Source organism: Oratosquilla oratoria, chromosome 12, assembly GCF_046742065.1.
Source record: "Oratosquilla oratoria isolate Oo_2021 chromosome 12, ASM4674206v1, whole genome shotgun sequence".
In the NCBI taxonomy this organism is placed as follows: domain Eukaryota; kingdom Metazoa; phylum Arthropoda; class Malacostraca; order Stomatopoda; family Squillidae; genus Oratosquilla; species Oratosquilla oratoria.
Window position 1 is genome coordinate 44,875,480 of NC_134788.1, and position 12,500 is coordinate 44,887,979.

Below are 12,500 nucleotides of genomic sequence, written 5' to 3' on the forward strand. Positions count from 1 at the left end.
TGATTTGATTTAAATAGATTTTTTTTTTATAAATTTTAAATATTGTGGGATTGCTATCTTATATGCGATCTGATTGCTAAAGGACATTTTTAGCATATCAGTATAAGGAGCAGTGTTATATAGACTTGCCACAAGTATACAAGGAACGGTATAAGCTGTATGTGAGGACGGTATGCTCAGGTTCACTCAATTCCTCCAAGAGTTTTCTCATCTTGGTGACATTTGCTGCATTGTCTGTCACAACACTTCCAATGTGACAACCAAAATCATGTTCAGCCTTCTTGATCGAATTTTGTAGAAGTTATAGAAGATATTCGGCAGTGTGAGGTTTCCTTGATGTGTCTCTTGTATCAACTAAATAAATCTGATCAGGGGATGTTGTTAGAGTGACACATATTATGGGTTCATTATGGATGTTAGACCACCCATCAATTGAAAGACATACAGTTTCATTATTCAGGTCATCTGCACACTTTTTATATTCCTTTTCATACACAAGATCCAAGTACTTATCAGCAATTTCTTTTCTGGATGGAGGAATATAACCTGGCCTCAGGTTCTGAACCATCTTGAGAAACTGAGGATGCTGAGCAATACGAAATGGTGAATTTGTAGCAAATATTCTTGCAACTTTGTCGAGCTTTTCCTTTTGAGAGGCTGAAGTTTTTATGATAAATCTGTCCAGAGATGTTGATGACTTTCTTTCATATGAAAATTATTTAGCAGAAGTGACGCCTGTGGAGGAGTCTGATAGTGACCTTTTTAATGGTGGAGTCAGGTTTGCAGATAATTCAAGTGGAGCCGATGATGAAGGGATTGAAGATGTTGATAAAGATCCTGAAATGGAAACAGAAAATTTTAGCATATTGCATAATTTATAAATGAATAGATAAATGAATTAATACAGTGTGAATTAGGCTACTTTTGAGTATAGTAGTTATTTTTTTAGATAATGATCATATTCACACAAACCACTATATTATTTGGAAATAACAGGATATGAAGTAGGTGGGCTTGGAATTCAGCCCACACAGGATTCAGTCCACTTTTAAATTGACTAAAAATAATGGGTTAGTTGGGTTAGGTTAGGCTAAATCCCTTTGGGCTGAATCCCATGTGGGCTGAATTCCAATGGAACCTATGAAATATATTACACAATGTTGAATGAAATGAATAACAATCATCTAGTCCCCAAAGTTGAGTGGATACAGTATATTATAGTGATATAGTCATTACCCAAATTTAGAAGTAATGAAGTTGAAGTATCTCTAGGCTTTCACATTTTTATTGCACATGCTCTCCATTGTTCACCAAAGTTATATAGTTGCATATGAAAAGGGAGAAATGCACACAATATAAGTAAAATTATTTACCTGGGTCATCAATTTCTTCTGTATGCTGTGGCTGACCTTGGCATTTATCTCTGTGAGATTTTAATCTTGACACAATGCCCTGTATTTCCTGGCTGCAGTCTTTGCATTTAGCTCGGTACCTACCCTTTGCCAGAAGTTGTTGGTAGTTTTTCAAAATAATTCCAGACAGGATCATTTTTTCTGCCGGTTGATTCCAAAGCAGCAACTGACTCAGTGAGAAGCTGCTTACCTAGAACAAGTTTCAACAAGAATCTTGTTGAAACTTGTTGTAGACTGCACAGTGATACATACTGTTCCTTGTATACTTGTGGCAGGTCTATATGAAGCTGCTCCTTATATTGATATGCTAAAAATATCCTTTAGCAATCAGATCGCATATCAGATAGCAATCCCACAATGTTTAAAATCTATAAAAAAAATTTTTATTTAAATCAAATAAATCAGATTTGAATAAACAAAAGTATTTTTTATATTTTCTAAAAAGATAAAAAAAAAAAAAAAAAAAATGCCAACCCTGGTGTCCACTAACTTTATACAATAATACCTGTTAAGTCCGGCTAAAATTATGATTTCAAAACATACCAGTGCCTTAGAAATAGTTTCTTATTTTACTATAAAAGTTCATATTAACTTATACTGCATTGAATAAGTCAATAGTTGATATATTTGTCCTATATACAATGTCATGTTTCTAGTTTTGATATATTTGTCCAATATAGAATGTTAGGTTACCAAGAAAGCAATGGCCTCCGCTAGCGGACCCAGGGATCTGGGTGCGCACGTCCTGTGTAATAGTAGTCCTTGATATATATATACATATATATATACATATATGTACATATATACATATAAATATACAAATATATATACATATACAAATATATACATTTATATATGTGTGTGTGTGTGTATGTGTGTATATATATATATATGTGTGTGTGTATATATATATAATATATATATATATATATATATATGTGTATATGTGTATATATATATATATAGTTATGTGTGTATATGTGTATATACAGTATATGTGTATATATATAAATATATTTATATATATATATATATATATATATATGTATATATATATATATATATATGTATATATATATATACACTTCATTGAAAGTGTTGGCCATCTGTGGATTTATTATTTCTAAATGTATTTTCCATATGCCCTACTATGGATTATGTTCCTTTGAAATGGGGTTTATGACTTCACTGTAGGTGGTCAGGATAAGAATTATTCCAGTGTTATGTTTAATTATCTTACTATATATACTTGAATCTCTTAAATACTTAAATTATTCCAGTGTTATGTTTAATTATCTTACTATATATACTTGAATCTCTTAAATACTTAAATTATTCCAGTGTTATGTTTAATTATCTTACTATATATACTTAAATCTCTGTACTTATTCTTCACTGGGGGAGGTCACCAGTCACTTGGAAGAGATTACCTGGTAACTCAGGCAGTGAAGAAATGTCACGTTCTAAGGGAAGCCTCTGGCTTCATGTTGTGAACAAATGTCCTGTGCTTGGATTTGTGGCAATTTGTCTCATGCTTGGGAGGGCCCTAAGGTCATCTGCTTGTATATTTAAATTTGGGTTCGACTCTTTACTGCAGTGGTTCCCAACCGGTGTGCCACGGCACCAAGGAGTGGCACGAGATCAACTGAGAGTGCCGCCAAAATTTAGGGCAAAAATAAGCATCTTTGTTCCAAGCATTAATCACAGGTCTCACACTGAGTTGTTGTTGTTGTTGTTGTCGTTCCCTAGACTGTCCGAGCAGTCCTGTCTCCCCAAGGAATGCCACAGCCGAAACTGGGTTTTCCCACAAATCCTTTATAGAGTGTATGTTGTGTTGTTTGCGTGCATGATTGTGTATAATGCAGTCTTCCATTATGTGTTGTATGGTATGGGGTGAAGTGTTACATCCTGGGCAGCTGTTCACAGTGCGGTCATCCTCTTCTGGTAGCTTAGTGGTGCTGGGTGGTGGCCGCACTGCAGTGTGGCCAGGTGGACTCTGTCCTTTCGTGGGAGAGAGGATTCAGAAGGATGGATATCAGGGGGTCTGGCATGCAGCAGTGTGTTGTCTTTCAGTGTGTTAATGGAGCGGTGAGTTTCTGGAGGCTGGTATTTGGTGGTTGTGGAGGAAGAGAAGAGAGTATCTGTGTGTGATAAAGGTCTTTGGGTGTTGTTTTAATGTTTCTTGGTGTGTGTGGGTGCTCTGCTATGTAGTGTAGTGGGTATGATGTGTTTGTGGTGGCTGTAGCAAGTGTTTGTGTGCCTCTCATGTTGAGGTGGTCCTTGACTTTGAGGACTTTTGTTTCATGGTGTAAATGGTCTGTAGGTGTTGTATTTGTGCAGCCTGTAATTGTTTTTAGGACTTTGTTTTGTATGATTTGAAGGGTGTCGTGGTGTGTCTCACTGAGATTAGGAGCCCATGCAGGACTCGCATAATTCATCACTGAGCATATGCATTGTTTGTATATTGTTGTATTAGTTTCTTTGTTTTGTCCAAATGTTGTTCCAGTGATTGACTTAAGTGCATTAAGTCTAGGTGTGCATTTGTTATGTTTGTGATGTGTTGTTTGAAAGACATGGATGTATTGTATGTTACACCAAGAATTTTTGGTGTGTTTGTGTGTGGTATTAGAGTGTTGTTGATGTAGAGATGAGGTATGTATTTGTTCTTTTGTCCAGTTGGTGAGAAGTGTTGCTGTAGATTTTGGTTGGAGCTATTTTGAGTCTGTATGTGGTGAACCATGTGTTGAGTGTATCAAGGTATGGCTGGATTATTTCTGCGGCTTTGTCTGTGTTAAGATGTGTGCATGTGATTGTTATGTTGTCTGCGTAGGAAGAGATTTGTATTTCTGAGGTGTCTGGTGTGGGTAAGTCATACATGTATAGATTAAAGAGCGTGGGGAGAACAGAGCCCTGTGGTACTCCATTCTTAATGTTTCTGATGTGCGATGATTGGCCATTATATGACACATAAGCATTCCTACCTTCCAGATAATTGGCCAGCCATCTTTTGGTGTTATTATGCACGTCTGTGTTATATATTTTATTTGTTAGGTTGTGGCGGGGGATAGCATCAAAAGCTTTACTAATGTCTAATGTTACAAGAAGTGTTCTGTGGTGGGGCCTATCTGAATTGATGCCATCTAAAATTCTTTGTGTGAGTAGACATGCATGGTTCATTGTGGTGTGTATATTTGTTCCTGTTGTAGCATTGTGCAACTTACTTGAATATATATTGTGCAACTGCTATAATTACTGTTACAATTATATTTTTGTATTGTCATCCATTTTTGTTCATTAAAGCAGCATCAATGTAAAGATGAGTATTTTCATATTCAGGGACAAAATTTTGTTACACTGATGTTGAATCCCCAAAGTACTGACAAACTACAAACTAGGATTTAGATTTTCTAATAAGGGTGCCGGAGACTTCTGAAAGGCTTGGCAAGGGTACTGCCTCATGCCAGAAAAGGTTGGGAACCACTGCTTTATTGTATAATGCTTCTGAAATTGGGAGGCTGTTTTTACTGAATAACTCTATCCCAATAAGCTACTGCAACCTTGTTTAGTATTTGATGGAAGGGAGGGGTGAATCTAACCTATCCTAGGTGTAGTGAGGGACAGGTTAGGATAGATTATCTAGAAGTAATTTACTTCTCACACAAGGATGTCAAAAATCAACATTTTATATATTTATAGGTTTCTGGTGGTATTTCTGTGGAATGTTACTTGTATCTCCGTCAATCCTGAGGTTACAGGAGGAAGAGGGGTTAAATGCATAGTGGAAATCAAGTAATTTGCTGTAGAAATGTATATCAGATTCCTATGAATCTTTCCAATGGTGATTTATGACGTCATTGGTGTGTGTAGTGGTCCTCTGCTATTTTTTTTATTTAACTGTTCTATTATATACAACTGTGCTATTGTTTTTTTATTTTTTTATTTTTTTATTATTATTATTATTATTTTTTTTTTTTTCCAGTATTTATTCAGCTGCTCATTTTGCCTATTATTCCCTGAAATTTTTTTACTGCCGCAGTCTCTGGTGTTTTTTTTTTTTTTCTCTGCCCCTCATAGTTTTTAGTATTTGCTCAACCTTCCATTTCTTTTTTCATCCATTAAGCTTCTTTAATACGAGTTGTTTGTTCCATCCAACTACTGCATTTTGGTTAATGCCCCACTATATCACATGCTCTCAAAAAGTTGGACATCGAATTGATTATATATTTTCTTTCAGGTTGATGGGTAAATATCAATATTTCCTTGGAAAAGGGCATTGAAAGGTTCCGTATGTTCCTAATTTAACAGAGAATCGTATATGGTGTTTGCAGCACTCAAATCTTACAAATCATTTTAAATATCACACAATGGCTCACACTGGAGAGAAACCTTTTGAAAGTGACCAGTGTGGTACATCTTTCTTAGAAAAGAGTGCTCTTGAACGATACGTGACGACTCACAATGAGGAGAAACTTTTTGCGTGTGACCGTTGTGATCAAGCTTTCTCACATAAGAGTGATCTCAAACAACATACGGTGACCCACACTGGGGAGAAACGTTTCCAATGTAACCTGTGTGATACAACTTTATCAGGAAAGGGCTCTCTCAAACAACACATAATGACCCACACTGGAGAGAAGCCTTTCAAGTGTGACCAGTGTGATGCAGCTTTCTCAAGAAAGACTGCTCTCAAATATCACGTGATGATCCACACTGAAGAGAAGCCTTTCGAGTGTGACCTGTGCAATGCAGCTTTCTCAAGAAAGACTGCTCTCAAATATCACATGATGATCCACACTGAAGAGAAGCCTTTCGAGTGTGACCTGTGTGATGCAGCTTTCTCAAGAAAGACTGCTCTCAAAAGACACGTATTGACCCATGCTGAAGAGAAGCCTTTTAAGTGTGACCAGTGTGATTCAAGTTTTTCAGAAAAGAGTGCTCTTAAAAATCACATGATGACCCACACTGGAGAGAAGCCTTTCAAGTGTGACCTGTGCGATGCAGCTTTTACAAGCAAGAGTGCTCTAAAATACCACACGAGGACCCACACTGGAGAGAAACCTTTCAAGTGTGAACTGTGCGATACAGCTATCTCAAAAAAAAGTGATCTCAAATATCACATGATGACCCACACTGGCGAGAAGCCCTTCAAATGCGGCCTTTGTGATGCAGCATTCTCAAGAAATACTGCTCTCAAATGTCATGTGAGGACCCACACTGGAGAGAAGCCTTTCAAGTGTAACCTGTGCAGTGGAGCTTTCTCAAGAAAGGATCATCTCAATGTTCACATGATGACCCACACTGGAGAGAAGCCTTTCAAGTGTGACCTGTGTGATGCAGCTTTCTCTCAAAATAGTGCTCTCAAATGTCACGTGATGACCCACACTGGAGAGAAACCTTTCAAGTGTGACCTATGCGATGCAGCTTTCTCACGAAACTATGATCTCAAAGGACACATGATGACTCACACTGGAGAGATGCCTTTCAATTGTGATCTTTGTGATGCAGGTTTTTTGAAGGAGAGTACTCTCAAACGACACGTGATGACCCACACCGGAGAGAAGCCTTTCCAGTGTGACTTGTGTGATGCAGCTTTCTCACTAAAGAGTAATCTAAAACAACATGCGGTGACCCACTCTGGAGAGAAACCTTTCAAGTGTGATCTGTGTGATGCAGCTTTTACAAGCAAGGCTGCTCTCAAATATCATAAGATGGCCCACACTGGCGAGAAGCCATTCAAGTGTGACCTGTGTGTTGCAGCTTTCTCACGAAAGAATTATCTCAAACAACACATGGTGACACACAGTGGAGAGTAGCTTCAAGTGGGACCTGTGCGATACAGCTTGAAAAAAAAAAAAAAACCTAGTTACACTTCCTCACGAAAGGTCTCCTGTATTACGTGATGACCCACGCTGGTGAGAGGTCTCTTCAGTGTGACCTGGGTGATTTAACTTCTCTGTGTGATGGTACGTTCAGCTCTTAAGTATTGATCCACTGTTATAGACCTGTTTGGTTGATGAGTTGCACATGTATAATATCAATTGTAAATTTTAGTTGATTTATTATCAGTTGTGCAGTTATTTAAGTGAGCTTTGATTAACCTATTATGTAATTGCATTTTTGCTTGTTCGTAAAGTATTGAGTGTTCCATTAAGTGCACGAATGTTCATGTAATTATGGAAAACCATCAAGAATATTAGAGGGTGGCATGACTGGTGGATATAGATATCTGCACGTCATGATCGATGCAGTTCTGTTTACCTTAGTATTGTGCAAAGTTGTCTGGTGTATACTCCATTGTTACATGTAATGTGTGTTAATGTAAATATAACTATGATAATATATTCAACATTGTTTATTGAATCCCTACAATTTAATGTAACGATGTGGGTAGGGTGAGATAAGTGGAGCTTGTTCAGTATTACAATGTCCTTCTTCAGGAGCTGAAGGAGCATGGGAGCTGCCACGTAGTCTATGGAATCCTTCCGAGGATCTACGCTGGCACGTGTTGGGCCAGTAGAGCCATAGGGATCAATGAGAGGATGTCACGATTGTGCACGCAACTGGGATGCCACTTTCTTGATCCTTGGTATCTTTTCCAGGCGTCATGACCTTTATGCTTCTGATGGATCCACCTTACTTGTAGAGGCAAAAATGTTATTACAAACTCATTGTGGGAGTTTGTAATGAACTAGTTCATTTTTTGGGCTAGGAAATCAAAGGGAAGGGGAAATAGTGTATTGGGGAAACAGAGTAGGGTATAGTAATAACGTGGAGCAATATGTCAGTGTAGGACAAAATGTCACTTTAGAATATAATGTTGGTAGAGGACGAAATATCACACTAGGATGCAATGTCAAAGGACAAAATATCACTATAGGATATATCAATAGTGGAGGACAAAATATCATGATGGGACATAATGATAGGGGAGAAAAAATATCACGATGGTATACAATGATAGAGGACAAAATATCATGGTAGGATATAATGTCAGTAGAGGACAGAATATCTTAGGAAGGGATGCCAGACAGAATGTCAGCGAACGACGGGTGGCTGGTGTGGAAGGCGATGACGTAGTGGGGCAAAGTGCACATAAAAGATCAAATGACCGTGAGGGACCAGATGTCTGTGATGGGGCAAATGTCCATGAGACATTAAATGTCAATGAAGTACCAAATGTCATTATAGAGCAGTGTGTCAGTAAAGAACAATTTTACAATGTAAGGCAACATGTTTGTAAGTGTGCAACAGAAACGCGCGGGGACATCCTTATTAATCAGTGGGTTGTGTGTACAGAGGTGAGTGACGATAGGAGAGCTACATGCTCACAGTAAGACGGACAGTTCTAGACTAAAATGGGGGCGACGTCGTACTCCCTGCGTGGAAGGAAAACGATGCCACGTTGTAGGTATTACACATGTACCAATCAAAGTAAAGAGAAGGGAAGCTAAGCATAAGATAAAGGAAGCAAAGAGGAGAGCAGATGTAAAATGGGGTAAGAGTATGGCAGAAAATTTGGAAAGTAATAAAAAGATGTTTTGGAAGGAAATTAAAAGAGAAAAAAGAGGCCAATCAAATAGAGAAGAAAAAGTGAAAGTTGCGGATGGAGAGATGATAATGAAAGAGAAGGCAGTGAGAGGAAGATGGGCAGAGTATTTTAGGGAGTTGCTAAATGTGAAGAAGGATAGGGAGGGAAAGGTGGTTGCAGTGGAAAGCGCTAAGAAAATGAGAGTGATGAGTGAGGAAAATGGAGGAGAAATAGGGAAGGATGAAGTGAGAGCAGCTGTTGAGATGATGAGAGCAGGTGGGGCACCTGGTCTGGATGGATGCCATACAGAATGTCTGAAGAAAGGAGGTACAGTGATGGTGGACTGGCTGGTGAGGTTATTTAATGTTTGAGAGAGGGTAGAGTGCTGGAGGAGTGCCTGTGTAGTTCTGCTTTACAAGGGAAAGGGGGACAAGTGTGAGTGTAGTAGTTTCAGAGGGATCAGCTTGTTGAGTGTAGTTGGGAAGGCTTATGGGAGGGTCTTGATTGAGAGGATTAGGAGAGGAACAGAGGGAGTAATTGGTAAGGAACAGTGTGGGTTTAGGACAGGTAGGGGTTGTGTAGATCAGATCTTTGTGGTAAGACAGATATGTGAGAAAGCTATAGGAAAAGGTAAGGATGTTTTTTGGGCTTTTATGGATCTGGAAAAGGCTTATGACAGGGTAGACAGGAAGGCACTGTGGGAGGTATTGCAGATATATGGGATAGGAGGAAAGCTGTTAAGATCAGTCAAGAGTTTTTACGAAAGTAGTAGAGCTTGTGTTAGGATTAGAAATGAAACACAAAGGCAAAAGCCGACAAGGCTGTGAGAATCAACACCGTGTGAGAACGAAACCTTTATTGGTACGACATTTCGCTTGTTACAGCTTTTTCAAGTACAGACATATGGCAAACACTCTGAGTATATATAGGCCGACGGGGAAGGAACTGGGAGAGGTTATCAGGGAGGGGTGGGTGGTAGGTGGAAGGGCGGAGGGGTGTGTGTGTGAGAAGGGGACGGGTGGGACTTGGTGGAGAAAAAAGAGGATAATTCGGTCCATTTCAACGAACTGTCCGAATTGTCCTCCTTTTTCTCCACCAAGTCCCACCCGTCCCCTTCTCACCCCCCTCCGCCCTTCCACCCACCCTCCTTGATAACCTCTCCCAGTTCCTTCCCCGTCGGCCTATATGTGCTCAGAGTGTTTGCCATATGTCTGTACTTATCGCGGGAAGTAAACTCTACTCATTTCCCGTAAGTTACACACACACACCTCTCACGAACATAGCCACGACCCACGCACAAACATCTACACTTACTTTTTCTTCGACTAAAATTCGCTTCCTTTCTAACTTTCTCTTATACTACATCTTCTCATTTCAGTTTACCTCCCACTAAAGATTTTTCCGTTTTTCCACCTTTCTCTCCAACTACGCCTCCTACCATTTTCTGAACTTCTGGTGATATAATCTGCTCTTCATCCTGGCGTTGACGCCGCCATCCAAGCTCCCAGTCCAGTTCTCCCGAGCCACCACCACCAACAAGCCCCTAATCGCTCGCAAATCGCCCGGTGGCAATAGCCCTCTTTTATACGCTACTATCTTTTCATTTTCTTACAGACATTCTTCCCCTCCCACAAAAAACGATCCCGCGCAAGCGGGTGGTCTTTCCTAGGAATCCAGAATCCAGAATCCAGTACTTGAAAAAGCTGTAACAAGCGAAACGTCGTACCAATAAAGGTTTCGTTCTCACACGGTGTTGATTCTCACAGGATTAGAAATGGAGAGAGTGAATGGTTTGAGGTAAAGGTGGGACTTCGTTAGGGATGTGTTATGTCACCCTGGCTGTTCAATCTTTACATGGATGGGGTTGTGCGAGAGGTGAATGCAAGGGTAGTGAGTCAGGGGTTGGAGATGATTAAGGAAAATGGAGAAAAGTGGGAGGTGAGCCAGTTGTTATTTGCTGACGACACTGCGCTTGTAGCAGGATCAGAGGAGGGACTGAGGAAGTTGGTGACAGAGTTTGAGAAGGTGTGTGAAAGAAGGAAGCTGAAGATAAATGTGGGTAAAAGTAAGGTGATGAGATGTACAAGGGGAGAGAGTGACAGCAGGCTGGAGATGAGCATTAAGGGTGAAAGACTGGAGGAAGTGGATAGTTTTAGATACTTGGGTGCGAATGTGGCAGGAAAGAGAGGAGTGGGGGTGGAGGTAGAATGTTGATTGAGAGAAGCGAGTAAATGCCTTGGTGGATTGAAAAGCGTAATGAGAAATAGACATCTGGGAATGGATGCTAAGAGGAGGTTATATGAAGGAGTGATGGTGCCAACAGCATTGTACGGGGCAGAAACATGGAACATGAAAGAGGAAGAAAGAAGGAGTTTGAATGTGTTTGAGATGAAATGTCTGAGAAGTATGATAGGGGTTACTAGGCTAGATAGAGTGAGAAATGAGGAGATGAGGAGAACAGGGGTGGAAAAGGAACTGGGAGATAGGGTTGATGAAAGGGTATTAGGATGGTTTGGACACAGAAAGAATGAGTGAAGAAAGATTAGTAAAAGAAGTGTGGAAGGTAGAGGTGGAATGAGTGACTATGAGGGGGCGTCCTAGGATGAGATGGATAGATGAGGTGAAAGGGGCATTACAAAAGAGAGGAATGTCTGTGGAGGAAGGACGGGAGAGGAGAGAAGATAGGGGTTGTGTATAGAAAATGCTGTGATGCATGAGGGGGAGTGGGTGGGTGATGGGGGTGAGGAAGTATGCATGAGAAAAATAATTTGACGCAGCCCGAAGGGATTTCTCCCCGTCTTCTCCTTTTCTGCATGAGGGGACGGAGAGGGGGGGGGTCGCCGATTTTACGAGGGGCCTTGTTGTGGATGTGCTGTGTCTTGCGACACTGCTTCTGACCCAAGGCAGTGGACAGGATGCAGGGATGACCCATCATCCAGGAGGTGCCAAGATAAGAGGGAGGGGAGTGGAATATATAGGAAATGGAATGGGTGGGAGTGGTTCCTATGCCTTTTTCTTTGTGGCTACCCCCATGTAGGGGGAAAAAGCCTTTGGTATGTATTCATGTATGTACCAATGAACGAGGGCCTTGTGCCTGTAACAGAGAGTCCTTGTGCTGGAAAGCGTCTGTGGATCGAGCACGCCACAACACTGCCGTGCAAACCTACGGTGCCCTGCTCATGTCGAATGCCAAGGCATCTCGTAGCACTATACCACTATTTTGAAATACAAAACGTGTCAAAAAGAAAGAATCACGAGTTTCTTAATACTATGTACATTAATACTCGTAGTAATAGAAATAAACTCCAAGAAATACAGGCATACGTCAAAAGTGCAAATCTCGTTATGGTAGGAACAATCTAGACATGGTTAAATGGTAAAGAGTTTGAAGCTGAATTTCATATTGCAGGATTTTAACACTTTCATCGGGATAGAAACCACAAGAAAGGTGGGGGTGTTCTGTTATACGTTAAAAGCAATGTCCATGCCTGTGTTTTAGAGAAATGAAAACAGGATGCATATGATAGTTTGTGGGTAGAATTAACCGTAACAAATGGACA

General features: G+C 40.1%; 1 protein-coding gene across 2 annotated transcripts in view; it reads left to right on the forward strand.

Moving 5' to 3' along the window:
- LOC143030727 (uncharacterized) overlaps positions 1-7,283 on the forward strand; it is a 10,810-nt gene extending 3,527 nt beyond the window's left edge. For both annotated transcript variants that reach the window (XM_076193921.1, XM_076193920.1), the window contains exon 2: positions 5,647-7,283. In XM_076193921.1, the coding sequence (XP_076050036.1) occupies positions 5,777-7,225 (1,449 nt within the window). In that variant the 5' untranslated portion in view covers positions 5,647-5,776 and the 3' untranslated portion in view covers positions 7,226-7,283. The remainder of the gene's footprint in view (positions 1-5,646) is intronic.
- Positions 7,284-12,500: the final 5,217 nt, after the last annotated feature.